Raw genomic sequence first — 24773 nt, 5'->3', positions numbered from 1 at the left:
AGAAACAAATCTGTTATTAAGGCCTTTTAACTTCAAACCATCACTTCTGGACAAAATGCCAGCCCATAATCCTTAAAGGAGAAGTCCACTTCCAGAACATAATTTACAGATAATTTACCCACCCTCTTGTCATCCAAGATGTTCATATCTTTCTTTCTTCAGTCATAAAGAAATTATGCTTTTTGAGGAACACATTTCAGGAATGTTCTCCATATAGTGGACTTCTATGGTGCCCGTGAGTTTGAACTTCCATAATGCAGTTTAAGGGGTCTAACTTCAAAACTGTCCTACATCGCTGTTTTTTTTTATTATAAAGGGTCTTCTTTGCACATTCACTTTGTAAACACTGGGTCGATAATTCTGCAGCGATGTAGGACGATTTGTTGGAGGGAGAAAATAAGATGAGATTTTTTCGACCAACCCTAACTCTCTTGAACCGGAATGCACAGAGTACACCCAGAGCTAGACAAGACAAGTATGTGAGGCTAAAAAGTATATAAATTGTATTGTATTTTTAATTTTTTTTAAAATAACCGATAATTTCGCTAGATAAGACCCTTCTTCCTTGGCTAGGATCGTTTAGAGCCCTTTGAAGCTGCATTTAAACTGCATTTTGGAAGTTCAAACTCGCGGGCACCATAGAAATCCACTATATGGAAAAAAAAAATTCCTGAAATGGTTTTCTCAAAAAACATAATTTCTTTACAACTGAAGAAAGACAGACATGAAAATCTTGGATGACAAGGGGGTGACTACATTATCTGTACATTTTTTTATCCAGAAGTGAACTTCTCCTTTAGTAACACTTCCTCTATTGAAAAAGTCCATCCCCTTTTGTCCTCTATGTACACCAACATTTTTGTTTAGAAGGTTTTGTCCGTGGAGTAAATATATATACATTTATACATATATACATATATACATATATATAAATTTTTTAGAACTCTTTTGGACTGTTTTGGCTTGTGAAGTTTGCTTGATCTATGCATATTTTTCTCCTGATTCAGACAAAATGACGTTTTCACTGTAGCTGACAATTTTATGGATAGAAGAAGTAACGATTTGGAGTGAAAAATGTATCATTATTTGTTTCGTACAAAATTACAGATTTTCACTTCACAAGACGTTAATTGATGGACTGGATTACTTGTGTATTACTGTGATGTTTTTATCAGCTGTTTGGACTCTCATTCACGTTCTCATTCACTCTCATGGACCCATTCACTGCAGAGGATCCATTGGTGAGCAAGTCAGTGTTTCCCACAGGATTTTATGAGGACCCCCCCGCCCCAGTAGAAAATTGTGTACATTTTAAAGTTAAATTAATCTATCTGCTGCACTTTGAGTTTTCAAAATTAAGAGCTCCAACAGGCTCAGCATGCAAACTAAACAAAGGAAAAGCTGGTGAATTGACTTGTACTTGAGGTTTAAAGTGGACACAATCCTCTTTTTAGTTGTGATATAGTGGCTCAGTCTACATTATACTTACACTGGTGAATTTGGAAGCCAGACTAATTCGAATATAAGAGTAATAATAATTTTACATTATTATTCCTATGACCGTAATAGCCATATACTGTAAAACAATTGCATAGTAAAATAAATGAAAATAAATATTTCACAGGTATATTATTTTACCATATTTTACAGTAGAGAAATTACAATACTTTTGTCCTAATTTCTACACAAGCAGGGCCTAAAACTAACATCTGGTGGCTTGAGAAAATTTACCAGCCATAAATTACTTTTTCCAGGGCATGAAACTGTTTTTGCAGTTGCTGCTACTACAACAACTAAACATGTTTAATAAAAAAACAAACAAACAAAAAAAAAACATGTGAATTTAGAACCAACCACTGCATTTTCTTCACAATACAAAGAAAGATGTTACACGCATGTAGCATGAACAGTTTTTTTTTATTTAAATTTGATTGTATCAATTCAACATTTAAAGCAAAATTTAGCTTTGCGAAATTATGCTATAACCTGCGTAAAACAAAAACAGCAGACAGGCTGAGTTTCATACTCTGACAGCAGGTGGCGCTTATGGAACAACAGTGATAAAAGTGCTTGCAAAAGATAAACCTATGAGCTTTCAGTTTGCCAGAAACTGCAGTTGAGCTTTTATTTTGGCAGAGAACTCCAGCTTCAATGAAAACAGGTTTACAAACGCGTGTCATTACAAATCTAGTGAAGTACTGTAAATATTCGCCCATTAAAATGTTAAAAATTGCGTTCCCAAACGCTCGCTAAACTCACAGCACATTCAAAAACAATGTTCACCGCATTCACTGTCAATCAAAGGAGCCACTCTGACTCTATCTCTGAGACGTGGCAAACAGCAGATCACGAGCTGATCGCCTGTGCGCTTCAATCTGAAACATTCAAGCAGCGCAGACAGACTTGATAGACGGATAAAGCCAAATTACGCTTCTGGTTTTAGTTCGTTTGACGGATACTTGCCGAAGCAATAGGACGAAACACAACGTTAAAGTCCTTTTATAAATATATTTTCGGTTTGTTATGAAACTGTGGCAGGCCGCCATAGTCTAGTTAATGAATGGGAAACACTCCAAGAGATGTAATGCTAAATTTCACCAAATCTGTTGCTATTAAGAAATAAACTCATCTACATCTTGTATGGCTTGAGGGTGAGTACATTTTCAGCAAACTGTCATTTTGGGGTGACCTATTCCTTTAAGCAAATTGAATTTATAATTCTTTTATTGGTAACTGGTGAAAAAAACAGCATATGCTGATAGGTAGGTTTTGATGCTGGTTAAAGCTGGTCCTTTGCTGGTTTATGCTGGTTAACCAGCATCCCAGCATCAAAACATGCCTACAAGCATATGCTGTTTTTTTCACCAGGGCAATGCTAATTATAAACTCTTAATGTATTTTCCTAAAACCCATTTTAAAGACTTCATGTTCTGATCACATATACAGTAAAAACAGTAATACTGTGAAATGCTATTAAGATTTGATAGAACTATTTCCTTTTTGAATATATTGTTTAAGCAACTCATTGTTATGACAGAGTGAAACTTACCACCGCTTTGTAAAACGTACAAAGGGATATTCTGCATGCAGTGACATTTCTGTTTTGACATTTCTTACCGCATGATCCACCGTCTGCTCTCGCCAGCGTGCGACCAGCTGTCTTTAGGTGTAGTTGCCATATTTGGGCCGTCTCACAGCTCCTCATCGAATGCTGTACAGTCTATCTGCAATGCCCTGGAGGTCCCACACATTCAAGTGCGATGGAAACACCACCCGATGGACAACAGGGATACATTTTATGCCAACCTGTATCCGGATTACTCCTCTCTCAGCTACGCTATCTTAGACCTGGTGCAGTTCCTCAAGTGGAAGACAGCCACCGTGGTTTACGATGACAGTACAGGTGAGAGATAATGGCTCTGTGTCAAGTGTGTCATTGTAAACTGTGTTGCTTGATGAAGTCCTCATAGCCAAAGTAGGGCCGTCACCTTTAAGAGTGTATTTTAGACTCTGTACTTCAGTGATAAGAAGCAGAAGTCTCTTAATTTTCCCGTTGCTGTCAGAATGAGTCTTCAGGCATCAATATACTAGAAACAGTTTGCATCAAAGTGATCGAGCAATGCTGCTTCTGACAGAAACGGAAATGGAAAGCAATTCATCTGAGATGCAAAATATGTGATAAAAACATATTTATTATTAAAAATACAACCAAGATAACTGCATGCTAAATTGAATGTCTGCTTTATAGTACATGTTTTCAGAGCTGTGACACAGAGGGAAGCATTTTGCTCTTAACATTTTAGCAGCTCTGCTCACAAGGGGCCCGGGTTTGAATCTGGTCTAGGTCATGTCCCGATCTTTTTTGCCTATTTCTCTTCATCCAAATTTTACATGGTTTCTAGCTGGTCCAAGCTGCTCCTTTCTAGTCATTAACTCATCTAACTTAGTCTAGATCAGTTGTTCAACTGGGCATGTAAAAAAAACATTAAAGGATATTACAATAACATTTAAAGGATATTAATTAAATTAAACGAATCTGAAAGTTTAGTGTATAATGGCAAAGAATGTCAAAGAATCAAACAATCCAAATAATTTAATACTGACAAATATTGATCCATTAACTGGAGTAGCCAATGCATAGACCAGTTCTCGGTTTGTAAACATTCGGGATGCGTGCGCGTCATGGTTGCAGAAAACCCCGGAGAGATAGCCTTTACAGCTAGAGAAATATGGATTATATTGATTAGGTGTCATTTTCAAAATGTTCTCTGCATATTACGAGAGCTTGTCACCCAGCATTAAGCGCTTTTATTCAGTGAAATTGACGTTAGATAGTGGGATAGTCTTACAGATCCGAAACAGAGATGACGTTTTTTTTTGTGGGCAGAGTCTATCTGGTGCCAGAAATAGTTACATTTGATTTTTTATATGCAAACGCTTGCAAATTCTTGCAATTCTGAGATTATATCTCACAATTCTAATAAGGAAAAACAACTCGTCATTCTCTCTTTTCCCCTCGACTCAGCATAGGAGTTTATATCCCACACTTCTGACTTTTTTTCCCCCTCAGAATTGACAGGCTCACTATTTTTTAAGTTAAATCAAGTTATAAAGTTTGAATTAGGAGTTATTAGGAGATATAAACTTGCATTTGTGAGAAAAAAAGTCAGTATTGTGAGATGTAAATGTTATGTAAAAATGTTAATTGTAATAGGTTTAAATAATATGGCATGCTGTAACTGTAGGGCTAATACAATACGTCCCCTATGAGCAGCATATGTGAATATTATGAATATTAACCTATTGTTTAAATCAAATTTATGCTTTAAAAGTAGAGTAATCAAAGCAGTTTTAATCCATAACGTATGCGTTTAGCTTCAAATGGCGACGACAGTATTCTATAAAAACTATTTGCATTCCGATTTTGACGTCAAAATGTACAAAAATAGTTTTTTTTCTTATTCCATGGATTTTGCAACCGCCATGCGTGCGCAGCTGCAAGTGACGTAACTGTGACGTCTACTCCAGACTGGTCAATTGGTTTATGTCTAGTGATATCATTATGGTACACCATCTTCTTCAAGGTGGTTACTTCTGTTAGGCCACATTCAAACAACAACAAAGCAGCTATCATGTTCGAAAACCTGCTTGATCGCCCCAGGCTGGTTTGAGCTGGTACTGATATACTTAAGTAATTGACTCTAACACTCAGCTCTTCTTGTGCAGGTTTAATCAGACTCCAGGAGTTAATTATGGCTCCATCCAGGTATAACATCAGGCTGAAGATCCGGCAGCTCCCTCTGGACACCACGGACACCAGACCTCTGCTCAAAGAGATGAAAAGGAGCAGAGAGTTTCGCATTATCTTCGACTGCAGCCACATAATGGCTGCCCAGATCCTCAAACAAGTGAGTTCATAGTCTGTGAAAGCGATGCACACTCATGTCATACTATCCAAAGAAGTTCTTTTAGAAGTCAAACCCGTTTGAAGTTTTAGTCCAGATCTAGAGTAGCTATATTGGATTTGGATCTGACGTTTTAAATGAAATATGCTATATCTTTTGCTGGAGGCAGAATTGAGGTTAAGCTACAAATACATGTGAACATGTACATGTACAGTGGCCCCAAAAAGTGTGTTTGAACTGGATGAACTGTTCCTCTAAGCTATCTTTAAAGTCGTGTCAATGTCATCGAAAAAAATGCATATTAAACTAAGCCATTAAGTCATTTCTCTATTGGCACCCTGATGAAGGCCTGTGTGGGCCGATATGCATTGGGTTTTTAATATGTAGGCCTCTAAAAAAGGCTTTATAACATTAAAATCTATGTGTGAGGTTGGTTGCTTATGTACATGGCAAAAAAGGCTTATATTTGAAATGAAGAAAAAAAAGAAATAAGATATGCTTCTCAAAATGAAGGCTACGGCAAAGGTATTTAGTCACTTTGTGGTTGTTAGTACTGCTGTAGCTCTAGCATCATTTGTTTGAAGATGCCATTTGCTTTGATGTTTTTTAGAGAGCCAAACATCAAAGGTTTGTAAGCACCTAAAGAGTTTGTTAGTTTTGCATAGTTGAAGACTATGGCAACACATAGAATTGCATGGTAAAAGGTTCTGAATACCTCATACTTCACTTTTGACTTGAATACTTAGCATACTGTTTAAAAAGTGTACTAAATGTATAATTAGAAACATAATTGATATACCATTGAGATAAAAAGTCATAATTCTAAGATAATGTCATTATAAGATGAAAAGTTGAAACTATGAGGTACTAAATCAAAATCATGAAATAAAAGCTTGACATTATGAGATACTACCTCAAATTGAGATAAGTTGAAACTTATGAGATACTAAGTTATAATTATGGCAAAAAACCTATATATATATATATATATACACACACACATACACTACCCTCCAAACATTTGGAAATGCCCTAGAAAAGTGGGGTTTTGGACAATATTGGCATGAATCCTTTTTTTTTTTTTTTTTTGCACTGATAAGGGATAACACAAACTACGAAAACATTTTATTACATAAACAGTTTATACATAGAAAAAAAAAAAAAAAAAAAATATATATATATATAAACACACACACACACACACACACACACACACACACATATGTATATATATATATATATTTTTTTTTTTTTTCATAATTCTTTATTTTTATCTTATAATTATGACTTAGTATGCCATTTAACTTATCTCATCTCTTTATCTTTATATATATATATATATATATATATATATATATATATATATATAATATATATATAAGATAAAGTATATATATATATATATATATATATATATATAAGATAAAGTCATATTTTTTACATATAATTATCAGATAAATGCTAAGTCATAATTATAAGATAAAAATAAAGAATTATGAAAAAAATATGGGATAAAAAATAACATAATTAAGACTTAAATTCATTTCTGCTTGCTTTGTCATAATTATGAATAATGTCATAATGACTTTATCTCATAATTTAAAATTTTGGTAACACTTTAATATCGACCAATTCACACTGTTAACTAGCTACTTATTAGCATGCATTACTAGCACATTGGCTGTTTATTAGTACTCATAAAACACATATTCTGCATGACAATATTCTACATCCTTAATCCTACCCACTACCTAAACTTAACAACTACCTTACTAACTATTAACAAGCAGCAAATTAGGAGGTTATTGAGGGATAAGTCATTGTTAATGGTTTGTTAACCCTCAAAGACCGAGACAGCCGCCCGCGGCTAAAAATAACTGTTGTTATTAAATATCTAATCACTTTTGAACCGCTCGTCCAATTTGAATGATTTAAAAAGTACCGCAAAGCTGAGATCCTCCGCTTTTTTCCTGTATCACTTTTGTCTCATTTGGATATCCAGAGACTCCGTAGTGAACGTGATTACGTCATCACATTTTGATCGCATTAATTCGTCAGAGAAACCAATGCATTTCGTTCCTCTCAGCCAATCAGGAACGATTGTTGACACTTAGTCCCACCCCTGTGCCCAGATTGATTCAAACTGTCATCTATTCAACCAATAAACATAGGCTGCATCCGAAAGCTCTAAAAGGCAGGAAGGCATCAAGGCACGTCCGAATTCTAATTCTGCTTCACTTCCTGTCTCCGGAGGTACCTTCTTCTGATGGAATTTTGAAGGCAGCATAGATGTATCCTTTGCTGCCTTCGATTTCCCACAATCCTGTGCGTGTGCGTCATATAGGCTATATAAATAAAGATATTCTGGTGAAATTAGACTTGTTACTTTATATAATAGATGAGATCTTGACCATGATATACTTTATGAATCCTAATAGTGTAAAAAGCATGATAAATAATATTGTTTGTAATAATAGTATTTAAAAAAAATGTTAAAAAAGGGTTCAAATGAGTAGTGAATAAGAATAATATGTACAATATATTACCAATAATAACGAAACAGCCACTAATAACAATGACCTGTTCTGTAATATTACTTGCATCAGTGCTTTTATTTATTTAAGCAGAAAGTAGCCGCCATTCTTAGTCGTCTTCTCCGACGCACAGACCTTCGGTGCGTAATGACATTGAGATCTTTATGTATTATTAAAGCATTTATATATAGCTGTATAAGATCGTTTTTCTACAAAATCTACAACTTAACCGTTAGGTAACCTAGCAACGGCGTCACGTTCTGCTGCCTCTGAAGTCTGTCCGAAACTGTTTCTAGAGTTTCCTCCGCAGCCTTCGAAGTCACTGCCTCATAAGGCAGCAAGGCAGCAAGTCAGCTGACTAGGTTTTCGGACGCAGCCATAGTTTTTGGACTTTTGAACCACCAATTAGCATGTTTCTTTGGAAATTTGAACAAACTCAAAGTGAAAGTAAAGTATGTCGTGCATGCATGAAAACAAACACAAAATAGCATATTTGCATGACAGCACTGAAAAAGCATAGAAAAACACACGACAGAGCACTTTGACACAAAACAAAACAAAAGCAAGGATGAAAGGGGAGTACATATCAGATAATGCCCTGGAATTTGTTTTCACGTCGCTATGCACTGTCCAGATAAAACGCGAATACAGGGAGTGGATCGATCCATTTAACTGTTATTTTATGGTAATTATAAAGATCATTTGCACTATTTTTTTCTGTTGCACTCTGTATATTTTCTCTCATTTTGTGTGTAGTTTGTGAATCATTTGCACTGTTTGTATATTTGTTGCACAAGACCATTTATGCAGTTGTTTTCACTACTTGCTGCACTGTTTGCGTTTGTTGTTCATACATTGTCAAAAACTCACCTTTTATTTATTTATTATTAATTTTTTTTACTTGTGTTTTCTTTTTACATAATACTGTTTCCATTTACTTTACTTTCTAAACATTTTTGAACACATCTATATTGTCAATAAACTAAATAGACGTCTTTTTTACTGAAAAGCGCCTATAACCAATATTGTAATAAATGGCTATAACTTGCTTGGGGAATGTTATATGTCGATGAAATTGTATTTTGAAGTGTAAAACACCCAAATACAACTTTCTAAAGAAAAAAATCCAAAATTCATAATTTTCGGTTTGAGTGCACAGTAAAAAAAACTCCAACTGTTGCTTGCGATTTTCTTACAATTTTGGAAATGCATCCATTCTTAGAGAAGACAATAAGAAAAATTGTGCCTTTAAATGAGCTAGACTGAAACTTCAATTTCTCCTGTTTACAATGATATATAGCACTTGATGCTGACTACTAGAATAGGTCTGAAAAAACAAAGAAAAGTGCAGGTGTGTCAGGTGCCCCGAAAATGTCCTAGGTCTTTAAGGGTTAATAGTGAGAACCCTAAAATAAAGTGTGACTAAACTTCATTGTATACACATACTATGCTGATGGCTAAATTTACATCACACACTATGCATATACTCTAAAGTATCTGAAACACATAATATATTTTAGCCTTTAGAGGACAGCCTTTGAAGTAAATCATAACTGTGCCACATTCTGGTCATTAAAGGGGTCATTAACTGAGAAACCAAAATTCCCTTGCTCTTTTGACATATAAGAGGTCATTGTGCTATAAAAAAACATCCTAATTTTCAGATCTCAAAACTTTCCTGTTAGTCTAAAAGCAGCTTATATTGAAGTTAGTCTGCCAAAACGACAGATTGTGGAATGTGCTACTCTATGATGTAAAAGTGTGGCTAAACACTGCACTGTCTGTTTAGCCCCGCCCCACATGTAGTGTAAATAACCAAAGGCAAACAGGTCTATGCCGAAAACAAACAATAAGAATGACTCCGTAGAATGACAAAAAGCCAAGTCGTGGAAAACAAACAAAGTTTTTGCTTTCCCTTCCTTCTGATCCCAGCATTAGGAAGGAGTGGGTGAACTTTATTTTCAATGAAGTTCCAGACCGCGTCAGTAACAACACTTTGTTCACTTCATTTTACTTTGTCGGTTGTTACAGATCGTTTGATAAGTACTGAGTATTAAAGGATTTTTAAGCATCCATCTATGAAAGATGTAGGCTGTCAAAAATGCACAACTGTTAGCCACTCATAGCAGTGGGCATTTACTTCTGTCTACAATCTACCACACCTATTCAAACAGAGGCAAACAGGCAATGTTGCCTATGGTATATGTATAAATTATTACGTGAGATTTTAAGTGTATAAACACTTTTTGGGGCCATGATATAAGCACCATTTCTTATGTTTTATCAGCCTGGAATATGAATACATAAAGCAATGGGATGTCAGTTAAGAAACTTAAGCAGTATAGTCTTGAAATGAATCTGTAGTTTTTTTATCCAGTACTGTAGATGTGAAGGGAAGATTTAGATGGTGCGTTCACAAACTTGTTCTTGCGACAAAACAAAAACTCATCTGATATCATTGCAATGGCTATGGAGAATGTTTACCTCGGGTCAAATGGGGACTGAATATGCTTTTCTATTTATATCTAAGAGAAAACATTGTCCAAACAGCTACTCCTTTAAACCTTGTATGTTTTTCAAAGGATCTCCAGACAGTATTTTGCTCTTCATTTCATTCAGCGTTGACGCCGCTGTATGTATCTTCTAGGTTTAACTGTAGGCTGTATTATTTCACATTTGAACTTATGAAAAAGTTGTGTCATTCTCTGTGGCCCGAGTCCTCTTAATAAGCTTAGTCCTGCGGTCACCTGTCTACAACCTGTCTGCGGCTCGTTTTTCTCTGTCAGCCTCTCCTGAACTTCTGTCGGTGCATGTACTCCCCCTCAGGCCAAAGAGAAATAGGAAATGCAGTCGGACACAGAGTCTGTCTGAGACGTCTGTGGGCTAAATCCCAGAAGTCTTTAAAAGGCAGTCTATGCTTGTGTGTGTATGTGTGTGTGAGGGGCTGGGAGATATAGAAAGTACAGGCACAGACATAGAAGGGGCTATTTCTGCAACCCATTGTAAGAAATGAAACAGTTTCTGACTTTTCAACAAACTTGAGTGATTACGGTCTAGAAGAGGGAAAGGGCTCAGCATAACCTTGAGTTTTCCTCACGGCAGATGGCATAATTAAAGCAGACATATGAGCACCAAGGGGAAAGTGAGTATTTGTATGAACATCGAAGGAGATGTATTGGGAGTTGCTATGACCAACATTTAAAGCAATCATTATGTCTGAATACAGGAATAAAGCCTGGTGATTTCCAAAATGCAGAAAATGTGAACAGAATCACGGAATCCAGGCATAAAAATGGAACCGTATCAACCTAGAATGTCATGGAATTTGGCCAAATTTGGATTAAAGGAGAAGTCCACTTCCAAAACAAGGATTCACATATAATGTACTCACCCCCTTGTCATCCAAGATGTTCATGTCTTAATTTCTTTACTGAAGAAACAATGTTTTTTGAGGAAAACATTTCAGCATTTGTCTCCATATAATGGACTGGTATGGTGCCCCGATGCACTTCCAAAATGCGGTTTAATTGCGGCTTCAAGCAATCCCAAATGCGGTTGTAAACGATCCCAGCCAAGAAAAAAGGGTCTTATCTAGCAAAAATGTCGGTTATTTTCGTAAAAAATAATACAATTTATATACTTTTTTTTATGTCAAACGCTCTGCCTGGACTGTTTTTTTCCGGTTCATGACAGTTAAGGTATGTCGAAAAACTCCCATCTCATGTTCTCCCTCAACTTCAAAATCACCCTATATCGCTGTTTTACCTTTTTTGTTAAGGGTGTTTGATCTTCTTCACATGTTCACTTTGCAAAGACTGGGTTGGTACTTCTGCAGCGATGTAGGATGATTTTGAAATGACTTTTGAAGTTGAGGAAGAAAATACGATTGGGAGTTTACCCTAACCCTAAAGGTAGTCTTCAGCAAGAATACACAGAGTTCAAGGAGAGCAAGACAAGATGAGCGTTTGAGATTAAAAATATTTAAATTGTAGTTTTTTTGTTTTTTTTTTTAATGAAAATAACTGATCGTTTCGCTAGATAAGACCCTTCTTCCTCGGCTGGGATCGTTTACAACTGCATTTGCGATTGTTTGAAGCCGCATTTAAACTACATTTTGGAAGTTCAAAATCAATAAAAAAAATACATTTGACTAATTTTTAAAAGATTAAAATTGAAACAAGTGTGATGCATCCATTATCACCATATTTGATTATACATTTGTATTTAATCATGAAAATAATCCAGTATTTTATGAATGAATGAAGGAATAAATGAATGAATGAATGAATGAATGAATGAATAAATAAATAAATTAATTAATTACATTATTATTGTTAACATTTCAATAGATTATTAAATTGTTAAAGATGTATGAATTCAGTTAATTGTACATACATTTTGATTGTTGAAATTTAGGGCAAAAATAACATGGATTTTAAAATGGCTCTATAGCAATAGTAAATTAATTCTCATCCTCATGTAATTTCAAACCATTTTCTCGAACTCCCTTTTCAATTCTGTTGTATGCAAAAGATCAGAATTAATATTTTTTTATCTTTTGTGTTTGGCAGCAGAACAAAAGTCATATTTGGAACACCACTGAGGGTGGCAAGATGTTCATTTTGGTGTGAGCTATCCCTTGAAGGAGCCTTATTGCTACTAAAAGCACTAGCTGTTTTTCTATATGATACAAGAAACACAGATGGAGAGAGACGTCGATAGATCAACAAAGTTGAATAGTTCTTCATTGTTCCGCTACTTTGATTCGGTCTCATTTGTTGTTCATTGTTTGTGTTGGCTGCCACAATGATTGCAAATTACTCTGACATGACATAGTGACCTTTTTCATTGTTTTTTTTTTTTCTACCCCTCCCCTTCCTCCAGGCCCAGATGATGGGGATGATGACAGAGTACTATCACTACATCTTCACCACTCTGGTAATGTACCGCAGTACTAACAGCAAATTGAATGTCATTTGTTCTTGTGCTGCTCCCACTTTATTTTTTGATGAATGGCATTAATTGCAGATGAGCTTTGGATCCAGTCTGCAGTATCAATTTCACTTGACAAAACAGCCTTAATGGAGTTTCTGCCACCCCAGTGTAAACATTAGCCCTTCCCTCAAGCTCAAATCAACAAAATGTCTTTGAAAAGCCTTTACAAAGGCAACAAAGTGATTGGCAACTGTGTTCCATCTCTGGATTCTTCAAAATCACTCAGAAGTTTAAATTGCAAATCACTGTTTTTAGAGATTTCCTCACTTTCTGACTAACACAATCTCTCTTGAACACATTTTGGTGCTGTAGCTAAATCTACTGAGCCTACTACAAAGGCCTCATTTAGAATTTTTTCTAGTATTTATTAATGGTTTTGAATAAGCTTCCATAATCATATTATCAATTTTAATATTAGTTATTTTTTACACTATTGTTAGTATTTTTATATGTATTTCTAGGTACAATTTTATTTAATTTATTTAATATTATTATTAAAACCTAAATGTATTCCATTTTTTTTTTTTATGGACCTATATTTTTTTGTAATGTAAAGCATGAGTTATGAGTGAGGTTTACTGATCCTTGCTTAAGGCTTGATTACTACCCAACACACTGATAACTAATCAGCTGTGTGTTTTTCATCAGATTATAAAAAAATCAGCCCGTGTGAATTGATCTATAATATTTTCACACATTTTTCATTTGTTATGATAAATAGACCATAGCAGTCACCCCAAGGAGATGCTCAAGTTGGATTTCACTGGAATGCAAACGAATGTACTCCGTACAGTTAGTATTTGTGCATAAAATGTGGTTATAGAATGTGCATTTACATGTGATTGCACATAAACCCAAATGCACAGCAAAGTGCTTTTTTGCATCTCTAAAGCTGTGAATTTGTCAAAACATTTAGGCAGTTTAGGCATTTATACTTAGTCTGAAGATAGTGGTAGATAAATGTTTGCACAAAGTATAAATAACATCTTGTTCATACAAAATGCAAATGGTCATATATGTTATTCAAAGTGTTAATATAAGTAATATGCTGTGTGTACTGAAGGTATCTGTGCAGAAGTAAGCAAAGTTACTGAAATCGGCTTTTGGCAACAAGATTGCTTATTTGCATTTAGTGTAAATAGACACTGCCTTTTTACATACACTTAGTGTTAATAGCTGCTGCCAAAAATGATAAATCAAGCATTCAAAAACCAAATCAATGCCATATGTCCCTTTTTTTTCTTGAAAAGACTTTTTAAAGGAGCTGTTTCTTTTAGAAGTGTCATCCCCAATCAAACTATGCATTCAGTACATGATTCTTAGAGGGTTACTCCACTTCCAGAATAAAATTTTCCTGATAATTTACTCACCCCCATGCTGTCCAAGATATTCATGTCTTTCTTTCGTCAGATGAAAAGACATTAAGGTTTCTGAGGAAAACATTCCAGGATTTTTCTCCATATAGTGGACTTTGATGGTGCTCACCGGGTGGAAGGTTAAAAATGCAGTTTCAATGCAGCTTCAAAGGGCTCTACACAATCCAGCTGAGGAATAAAATTCCTATCTAGCGAAACAATTGGTTATTTTCTTAAAAAAAAAACAAAAAAAAAAGTTCAAGACAGAAATCTCTGATCTCATTTTCTCCTCCAACTTCAAAATCATCCTACATCACTGTTCTACCTTTATTTTTTTGTTTTGTAAAGTGTGTTTGACCTTCTTTGCATGTTCATTTTGTAAGCACTGGGTCGGTACTTCTGCAGCGATATAGGATGATTTTGAAGTTAAAGATGTAGGAGAAAATGAGATGGGACCTACCCTAACTGTCTGGAACCGGAGTGCACAGAGTACATTTGAGGTTAAAAAGTATATAAACTGCATTTATTTATTTTATTTTTTAAATAACCAACTGTTTCGCTAGATAAGACCCTTATTCCTCGGCGGGGATCGTGTAGAGCCCTTTGAAGCTGCATTGAAACTGCATTTTTAACCTTCAGTCTGTTGAGCACCACTGAAGTCCACTATATGGTTAAAAATCCTGGAATGTTTTCCTCAAAAACCTTAATTTCTTTTTGTCTGAAGAAAGAAAGACATGAACATCTTAGATGAGGAAGTGGAGTAATTATTTAAGCCAAGTGGATTTTACATGCAAAATATGATTTTATATATGCAACTTTTATTTTAGAAAGAAAGAGAAAAAGAAAGAGAATTTGTATTTTTGATAACAATTTGATCACAGATTGTTTCTGAATCTCTGGTAGAGAAAAGTAGTTCCACAATCCACACATGAATGATTTTTTGACAGTCCTTGGTGTTTTTTTCCTTACTCACATTTTTATATGCTGAATTGTATAACTGCAATATCACTACACTACAGCTATGCAGCACACTCTTTGCTGGTATATTATGTCTGGATTTGAACCTAGGTGTCTCCTGTGGGTAAACAACACTTACCTATGTAAATGAAAACTAATTTTGTTGTTGCTATTTTATCATTTCTGACAATTTCATTAGTTCTGAGATGTACCTAGTAAAGCATGAAAAGTCAACAGCAATGTGTTTGAGATAATACCTCATACTGTCCACAGAACATGCCATCGTAATTTCTGCTTCCTCACCTCTAAAATGGTCTTAAAGGCCTAATTCATCTATTAAGGCACTGCAGTAAGTTTTTGTTTACTTATTCTCAAATTGTAGAGAAACAAACTAAAAAGTTTTTCATTTACATGTTATTTTTACACAACATATTTTTACATAACAGTGCATCTTAAAGTGCTCCTATTATGCCATTTTAAAGGTTGCTAATATTGTTTTATGAGACTCCTAAAATAAGTTTACATGTATGCAAGGCCAAAAAACACTTTAGTTTTCTCCAAAAAATAGATATACTTTTACCTCATTTCTAAATGATTCATAAACATCTCGTGTGAAGCAGTTTGAAGAATCAGTCTCTCTAAATCCCTCCTTTCCGTGAGCCCTCACTGCTGTGATTGGTCAGATGGCGCAGTCCTTTATGATTGATTTACCGCGTACAGCGCGTGTCGGAAAACGAAACGCCCATTGCCATAACTGATTGACAGCCCTGGATACTTGTCAATACATAGAAAAGATAGCATCGATTTTACCTTAACAGTTCGAGCGGAGTCTGACGATGCAACGGCTGAAAAGGCTGTTCGACAAGTTATCCAGACTACCAGACTACCAAAGTGTTCGCAATTTGCTTATGTAAGCGAACCGGGCACACCTCTATGTTGTAAACTTTAACATTGTATAATGCATTAAGGTGGCTTTCACACCGAACACGGAAAGCGCTGTGCTGGCCACTGGGTTGAAAAGTTAAACTCATTTGAACTTCGAGCTCGGCGTGCGCGCTTTGTGCGCCAGTGGTGCGCTCCGGTCGACACAGAAATAAGCCGTCCTCGCGCAGCGCAAGCAATTGAAACGAATGGGTTTCGTAGCACAGCTCTTTCCGCATTCGGTATGAAAGCCGCTTCGTGCACCATCCTTTACCATTACTCCAAACTAATGAGACAGACAGACAGTCAAGCTGCATCAATCACACATTTTTTGACTACAGTGGGCCCACAGCTAGGGCTGTTCGATTCCAAAAATTTTGGAATCGAGTCTGATTCCTGGTTCTGGAATTGATGGGATTCGATTCCAAGAATCGATTCCTCGTTGTTTTCAATTCTTTTTCGATTCTTGTTTTTTTTTAGGTTAGAGGAACCTAATTTCACCATGACTGTAAGATATAAAGGTCTTAGAAAGTAACCCTATCATAATATGAAGCTTTGTTTTAAATTATGGTACATTTCTGTATTTAAATACATTTTTATGTGCATTGCCCACAGTCTAGCAGTGGACATGCGTTTATTGCATGAATGAAACAAGACGTGTACAGTTAAGCTGAATGGTGTTTACTTCAACCGTACAAAATTAACAAACTGTACACTAAAACAAAATAACCAGAACATTAACAGCAACACTGATATAAGAGCTTGTGGTTTATTTTTCAGTCAGACGCGCTCTCAGCCACTGATCTGTGCTCTCTGCGCTTTCTTTCAGAATTTTCACAGGCTGATAGAAAGATTAAAAATAGAATTAAATAGGACCAAGACCCTCAATCACGTCATGATCAATTATGTTGTGCAGTGCTCATGTGGACAATATAAGCCAGTTACACCATAAAATAACTTCTGAATCATTTTTGAGCTGGTACATTAAAACGATCTATCCAAAAATAACCTTTTCGTGAAAACGAATCAGACTGCTAATCACTATTAGCGAGCAAGAGGCAAATTAATAAGTGCTTAACGGAAGGCTGCATCCTCAAACTCAGACGTGCTCAGTACCGACTCTTTTCATTCAGTTTATTCGTGAATCGTCGTTCAGCGACGTTTGATGACAGCAGCCGAGATGTGCAGCCTTCGTATGATGCAGCCGTTCATTTGAGAGGCACCCATATATAAGCTTTTTTGAACTGAAAACGGCTCTGAATGGGGAGTCGATTCCGCCTGATGGAATCGATTCCGACCTTTGGAATCGACTCTTGATTCCCAACGCCTCAGAATCGAGAAATCGATTATTTTTGGAATTGATTCCCAGCCCTACCCACAGCTGATCAACAGAACTACAGAAGCGTGATTTAGCTGGTTAGCAAGACATGTGCAGGGTTGTTACACAACATAACATACACAATTACGTATTTTGAATGATCGCTAGAAAGTACAATCTTTGTAGATTCATCTTTTGGAAGTGAATATAAAACAAATTTACTCTCACAGCGTAAGATACAGCATCTTCTCGACATGATGTAAACCCACGCGCCAACCTCCTGGTCTCCCTACTGAAGCCAACACGGAAGTGACTAAAACTGCAATTCATCGACTGGCTGCAAAAGGAAGTTAATCCCATAGACTCCCCATGTTAAAATGCTCAACTTTACAGCAGAAAAAAACTATGTTTACAGCCTGGTACAAAAAGTGGTTTTGGTCTGTATAGCTAATTTTGCCTTTCTTGTCAACTGTGAGGGGGGTGAATTTTTTTTATAACTCATCCGTTTAAATGATATTAAGCCTTAAAGTTCTGCATAATTTAGGGCGTGGCCACTTGCGTGACATGTGGATTGTGGATAGGTAGGTGTGGTTTCAGCAACCAGCTCCACCCACGTCCCACCTCTTTGCCCATTTTCGATTATCCGGGAGTGACGTGCAGTGACGTGATTCCAAGATAGCGACGGCTGACGCCCGCTCACTAATTTCGCGAATTTTGACGCTCTCGCCGGTGGCGGTTTGAACGCACAGTAAGAGCTTCAAAAATGCTCTTCAGAAACGTACGGGTGACGTCACGGACACTACGTCCATATTTTTTGCAGTTTATGCCTAAACCATATGAAAATGTTACTGTTTGTGGGCGGGCAAGTTGTTTGCGACGTAGAACGTGGGCGGACATTTTACAAATGTGTTACTTCGTGACGTACAGCCGTAACAGAAAAAGATTCAAATGATGACTCGTTCAGGCGATTGTGAGCCGACTCTTTTTTTTTTTTTTTTTTTTTTTGATAGACAATAACTTTATTTATCGTGCACTGTTGGCTTAACAAATTTGCAGATAGTTTATGTTCACATACAGCTACATGACACACTGCATGAAAGGTCATATTTAAGGCAAAATAGGGGCACTTTAACCAAACAATTCTTATGTCCACACTAAAAGCAAAAAAGCTCACCAATGCAAAAAAATGCTTGCATGAACTTATGCCCTTGCAACACACTGAAAAGCTATAGAACCTGAGGGATTTGTTTTATATTATGTTTAGATGTTTCTCAATTTCCACAATCAATATCACCTAATCTGTCTTTGATGTTTAATATACAACATCCATCTTATGTTAAACGTTCATTGTTCACCCACACCAAATATCCATTGTGCAGCTCCCCACCCAGTGGGGTTTTTGGTTTGGGTGAACAATAATGTTGGATTTACATGACATAATTCTGCAGCAATATATTTTGCAGCAATATAGCTATTTTCATAATGATATTTTTACAATAGTCCAACTGAAATTCCTTTAGATTCCAAGCGCTTGAGCATCAATCATCGCTTGCACACTAATGCGGCATTGATACAGTAAAACATTAAGATGGAAGAAGCCATAAAACAGGCTTCCATCATAACATCTACATTTAAGCAGAAGTCATTTACGGTATAGTTCAAAAAGCGCCGTTTCTTGGGGCAAGCCGTTTTCCGCATGTGTTTTTCATGCTTCTCTCCGAACAGTTCCAGCCCCACAGGGTGTTAATGAAATAGTCTATTATGTTCTACCACATTTCTCCGCCGCCCCCATCTACCCAACATGTTTGGCAATATGTAGGATGGTACAAGAAACAGAGCAACTGTTCTCAGAATAACACTCCAGACAATAGCATGCGTAGTGTGGGTGTGTGTTGGTATTGTTCTAGAGCGTTAATTAGCCTCAGCACATTACGGGAAGTTCTTTCAATGAACACGGTCTTGCTCATTTTACCATTCATTCTCTGATTTACAGAATGCAGTGTTAGATGGCGGTGCCTTTTGCTTTGACCTCGTAAGACGAAAAGAACTTGATTAATTTACACTTAATCTTAATGCTATTTTCCACCCCAGCAATTTCATTTTCAAAGTGTTTCATCCCACATCGCCGCATTGAGAATGTGAAATTCAGATTCTTTTCTGAAGAATTCACACTGTTAAAATCAGTGAATGCCCAGACATAGTGATACATTTCCGTGTCAGGTCGGCATTCAGAGCGGTGTGAAGTGTTTACGGTTCAATTCGCTGGATGGGAGCAATGAAGACAGGATTACAGAGGAAATAACTGTTTCAATCAGCTATTGTGCGAATGACTCCTGGCTCACTGTCTATGATATCATACATGCTGGCACAGAGGTGTACGTCCTACTATGCTTCATCTGGCTGTACCCAGGCGGCCTGGAAAGCACGGTATTATCCTTAATCTCTTTTATTTTTGCTCTGTCTATCTTCTTTTTACCCCCCTCTCTATCTCCTGCTTTTATTAGGGGACAAAGAGACAAGAAGCCTCTCACCCAGCAACAATGAAGCTCGATTCAGGCCGGTTAAATGAGATCTTTTCTCTCTTGCTCTTCCTATAGGATCTCATGGCCATAAACCTGGAGCCGTACCGCTTCTGCGGCGTCAATATGACCGGCTTCCGCATCCTAAACGTGGACAATCCTCAGGTTGCCTCCATTGTGGAGAAGTGGTCCCTTGAGAGGCAGATTCCCCCAAAACCAGACTCCGGTCTCCTGGAAGGGATCATGACGGTATGCTTCCATTTTCTCTCTGAATGTCACCGACAGCTAACACAGAATGCCAAACTTAAAATGCCAACTTAAACAATAGCACAAAAGCTCTGAATAGGTTCCACTTTCACTGTATCCAATCTAATCCATAGTTGTACTTATTCAGTTAATCCACACTCTTAAAAAAACAACCCATCTTTAAAGGAGCTATTTACTTCTTAATATATTCCAAGGCTGTGAACTGTCAGATGGATTTGGTGTCTGTATTAATAACAATTACCATGGTTGAGAGAAATATGGTGGTATCCACTTTTATTTGCTAGGTAATATAATTTTTTAGATTGCAGCAGTTCAAATTTAATAATCCCATGCCTCACACACTGCCATTGTTGAATACCATAATATCATAAAGACTGGTTTCAACTGTATGGCTTCTGTGATTATCTATTAATCTATTTCACAGTAGTTCAAATACTCCTACACCATTCTGTAGAATTTCTGATTATTTTGATGTAGAAAAGTACTGTTATTAAAGGGGAAAAATGCTTTCAGTGCTACCATTTTCTCTAAATGGACTTTTTGTTTCATAAATATCCAGGTACAGCTTTATGTGTTTTGTGTAAGGTTGAAAACCCTGACATATGCATCTTAGGTGGTATTACTGGAACTGGAACAGCTAACAAGACTCATGTGAGGCATATAGTTTCTGCCACATCCATTGGTTTGTTGAATGTTTGAAAACAGTCCATTGCAACCACTGAGTTTAGTCAGTCCAGCTATTGACTGGAAGTGCTTTTCCATCTGGTCTAGTGTTCCCAACACACTCAAATTACAACAACTTTTTTGCCTGGTTACAATAGGCCTATGGCATTGTTGATATAGAGGACACCTCAGTGAACACCCATCCTCCTTCCTGTGGACATGCTCGATCTAGAGTAGCTCACATTGCATGCACAGTGCACACTTCAAGCCCTCATCTCTCCGGAAGACCGTTGCAGTAGGATGTGTTAGAAACCAGGCAAGTGAATGGTGTACCAGTTATTTTCTTGCTTTTTATTCATTGTCTAAAGTGTTTGTAGAAAGAATCAGTGAAGTAGCTGTTTCTTTATTGCTGGTGACAGTAGCAGAGCTGGAAAATAACATTCTCTTGTCTATATTGAGTATTTTGGTTCTTGCTTTGGTCATAAGAGGCAGTGGACAATCATTTGTTTTTCTTTGTGCATGTCAGTTATCAAAAGTTATACGTCAAGGTGATGATACACTGGCCAATGCTGCTTGGGCACTTTCCCATTGAGAATGGGCAACATTTGTTTTTATTTGGATACTTTAGATCGGTCGTGGGCCCTGTGTCTCAACTAGTTGCTTGTTGACAGCAACATTGCTCAAAAAGTTGCCCCGTGTATCATGACCTCCTATCCTGATCATGAATGGCCAGTGTCCCGCGGATTTGCCCCAACACACCTATTCAAGTTTTTTTTTTTTTTTTTTTTTTTTTTTAGCAATTCTGAAAACCTTGATTTCCAGGTTCAGGTGTGTTTTAAATTGTGGTTGTAGCTAAACTCTGCAGGACAGTGACCTTCCAAGAGCAAGATTGGACAACCCTGGTATATGTAAGAGGGGATGTTTTAAGAGCATAGAAAGAAACAGCCTGAAGAGGATTGGAGACCTGATACATCTTTGCTGAAAGACACAGTAGATGTTAAAGTTCTTTTATGAGCTGAGCTTGGGGGATCAAAACCTTGGTCAGATTTCTGAGGTGCAAGGTCTTATGCTGCTCCCAGCATTTCTTCTGCAGTTGGTGAAGCTATATCTTTTCCATCTTTCATTGTGCAAAATAAAACTTTTAGCCTGCGATTGTGAACTTTTTTGGAAGATGTTCTTTTTAGATAGTTTGCCAACGCTTGAAAGCAGAGATGGGTAACTCCGGTCTAGGAGGGTCACCTCATCCTGCAGACTTTAGTTTAATCCCTAATCACACAAACCTCTCTGTAATATTTGAGTAATCCTAAAGATGTTGGTTTGATTTATCAGGTGTGTTTGATTAGAGACAACGCTAAACTCTGCAGGACAGCAGCTCTTTAAGATTCTTATGACATGTTCAGGATTTTCGTGCAGTTTAGAGAGGTTTTGAGAAACGCTTTGGCAGTATTTGAGCTTACAGCAGACCGGAAAACAGTGTTATGAAAATGGAGAGAGAACAGACTTAAGGAAGCGGTATTTGACAATCCTTGTGTTTAACTGTAGCCTGTTTGCTGTAGATTGAGTGTGTCTCAGTGGGAACTAATGTTTGGATTTGGCTCAGGAGTATGACTTGGTCATGCAGAGATTGTGGAAAGAGATTAACTCCAGTCACAGTGGTTACAGATGCTGAAATGGTTGGAAGACTAAAATCTCCTGATGTCTTCTTGTGCTGTACTTGCTTGATGAACCCTGCAGATATGTTAATTTATCTTTGTCCATCAAAATCAGGACTCCAAAATAAGAAATGGGAGAGAATTCTACAAATTCTACAAAATGTTGCCACTGACACCTGATTTGGTCAACCTGATCTCAGGACGAAAACATACCCGTGGGAACTTTTTCGCGAGACGCAAAATACGTACCAATAAGTATCAGCAGTTTCCAACAGTAAATAATTTTTGAACACAGTTATGATTAGAGCTGTATGTGTTTTGCTTTCCAGTGTTCTGTTTTAAAATAAAACAGGTATGGCCAAAAATATCAGCACCCTTGCAATTCTGTCAGAAAATGCAACACTTTTCTCAGAAAATTGTTCCAGTTGCAAATGTTTTGGTATTCATGTGTTTATTTATTTTTGTTTGCACTGCAACAACACACAAAAAAAAAAAAAAACAGAGAAGAAAAGTCAAACTTGATAAAATTTCACACAGACTCAGAAATGGACTGGACAAAATTATTGGCATCTTGTCAAAATTGTAAAAAATAATAGCTTTTCAAGCATGTGATGCGTCTGTAATTTGTATTTAGACACACCTGCAGCAAGTAACAGGTGTAGGCAAGACTGGAGTTTGCCAAAACTTATGTGACAAAACCGCAATCCTTCTGGGAGAATGTACTGTTGACAGATGAGACAAAAGTAGAGCTTTTGGTAAAGGACATCATGGCACAGTTTACAGAAAAAGAAATGAGGCCTTCAAAGAAAAGAACACAGTCCCTACAGTCAAACATGGTGGAGGTTCAAAGATGTTTTGGGGTTGCTTTGCTGCTTCTGGCACTGGATGCCTTGACTGTGTCAACGCTATCATGAAATCTGATGATTACCAAAAAATTTTGGGGCACAACGTAGTGGCCAGTGTCAGAAAGCTGCGTCTCTACCAGAGGTCATGGGTCTTCCAGCAGGACAATGACCTAAAACACACTTCAAAAAGCACTGAGAAATGGTTACAAACAAAGCGCTGGAGAGTTCTGAAATGGCCAGCAATGAGTCCAGATCTGAATCCCATAGAACACCTGTGAAGAGATCTAAAAACAGCAGTTGGGAGAAGGCATCCTTCAAATCTGAATGACCTGGAGCAGTTTGCGAAAGAAGAGTGGTCCAAAATTCCAGTAGAGAGGTGTAAGAAACTCATTCATGGTTACAGGAAGCGACTGATTTCAGTAGTTTTTTCCAAAGCGGGTGCCAATAATTTTGTCCGGTGCATTTTTTTTGGGCTCTGTGTGGAATTGTATCAGATTTGACTTTTCTTCTGTTTTTTTTTGTGTTGTTCCAATGCAAAAAAAAAACCAAAACAAAACAAAAAAAAAAAAAAAACATTTGCAACTGCAACAATTTTCTGAGGGAAGGGTTGCATTTTCTGACAGAATTGCAAGGGTGCCAAAATTTTAGGCCATGACTGTACCTATCAGATTATGCTACCAACACTGTATTTTTTTGTTTCTGTAAGGGTAGGTTTAGGGTTGGGGTAGGTGTACAAGACAGGGTAGCACAAATTGTCAGAACACCAGCAGCAACAAGCTTGCTCGGTAGCTTAGCCGGCATGGAGCTAGACTTAGGATGCAGAGTCCTTGGATACGAATCCTGTGAAAACATGACTCATAATGAAAGAGCTGAAAGATGAGAGATAGAAATCAAGCTAAAACGGCATGCTTGCAATTGCGTTGTTACGTCACATTTGCAGATCATACTATCTGGCATATTTAGGTGTAGTGCAGATGGTAAGTACTTATTGGTATGTATTTCGCGTTTTGCAAAAAAGTATCTACAGGTATGTTTTTGCCAAGAGACCAGGTTGGATTTGTTAGCCCTGGTGGAGGGAACAGAAACTAATAATTGCCTTATTTGTCTCATGGAAATAGTTTTTAGACAGTAAAACACAGAGTTTGAGTTGGAATTAAGATATAAACTGTAACATCTGCAAGAACTGTAAAAACATTCTGTGTGAGTGTTATATTTATAGGGAAAATTGAAATATTCTGATTTGGAACTGCTTTGTATTTGCTCTTTAAAATTCACAACTGTTCTTCCATACTATCATACATTTGTAAATCATGGCAAACCATGTACGGCTTCTTACTACCAT

At 36.9% G+C, this 24773-nt stretch overlaps 1 protein-coding gene across 2 annotated transcripts in view; it reads left to right on the top strand.

Annotated features, from left to right (window-relative positions):
* The window catches only part of grik3 (glutamate ionotropic receptor kainate type subunit 3), a 157954-nt gene that overhangs the window by 65055 nt on the left and 68126 nt on the right, over positions 1-24773 (top strand). The window contains exons 1-5 of one of the 2 annotated variants that reach the window (XM_051131334.1): positions 2510-2651; positions 3146-3403; positions 5227-5408; positions 12824-12877; positions 20083-20253. In XM_051131334.1, the coding sequence (XP_050987291.1) occupies positions 3277-3403; positions 5227-5408; positions 12824-12877; positions 20083-20253 (534 nt within the window). In that variant the 5' untranslated portion in view covers positions 2510-2651; positions 3146-3276. Of the gene's footprint in view, positions 1-2509; positions 2652-3145; positions 3404-5226; positions 5409-12823; positions 12878-20082; positions 20254-24773 lie in introns of those variants that run through there. The other variant, XM_051131333.1, reaches the window with a different exon arrangement.

Source organism: Labeo rohita, chromosome 16 (assembly GCF_022985175.1).
Source record: "Labeo rohita strain BAU-BD-2019 chromosome 16, IGBB_LRoh.1.0, whole genome shotgun sequence".
Classification (NCBI taxonomy): Eukaryota; Metazoa; Chordata; class Actinopteri; order Cypriniformes; family Cyprinidae; genus Labeo; species Labeo rohita.
This window is presented reverse-complemented; position numbering and strand designations above follow the sequence as displayed.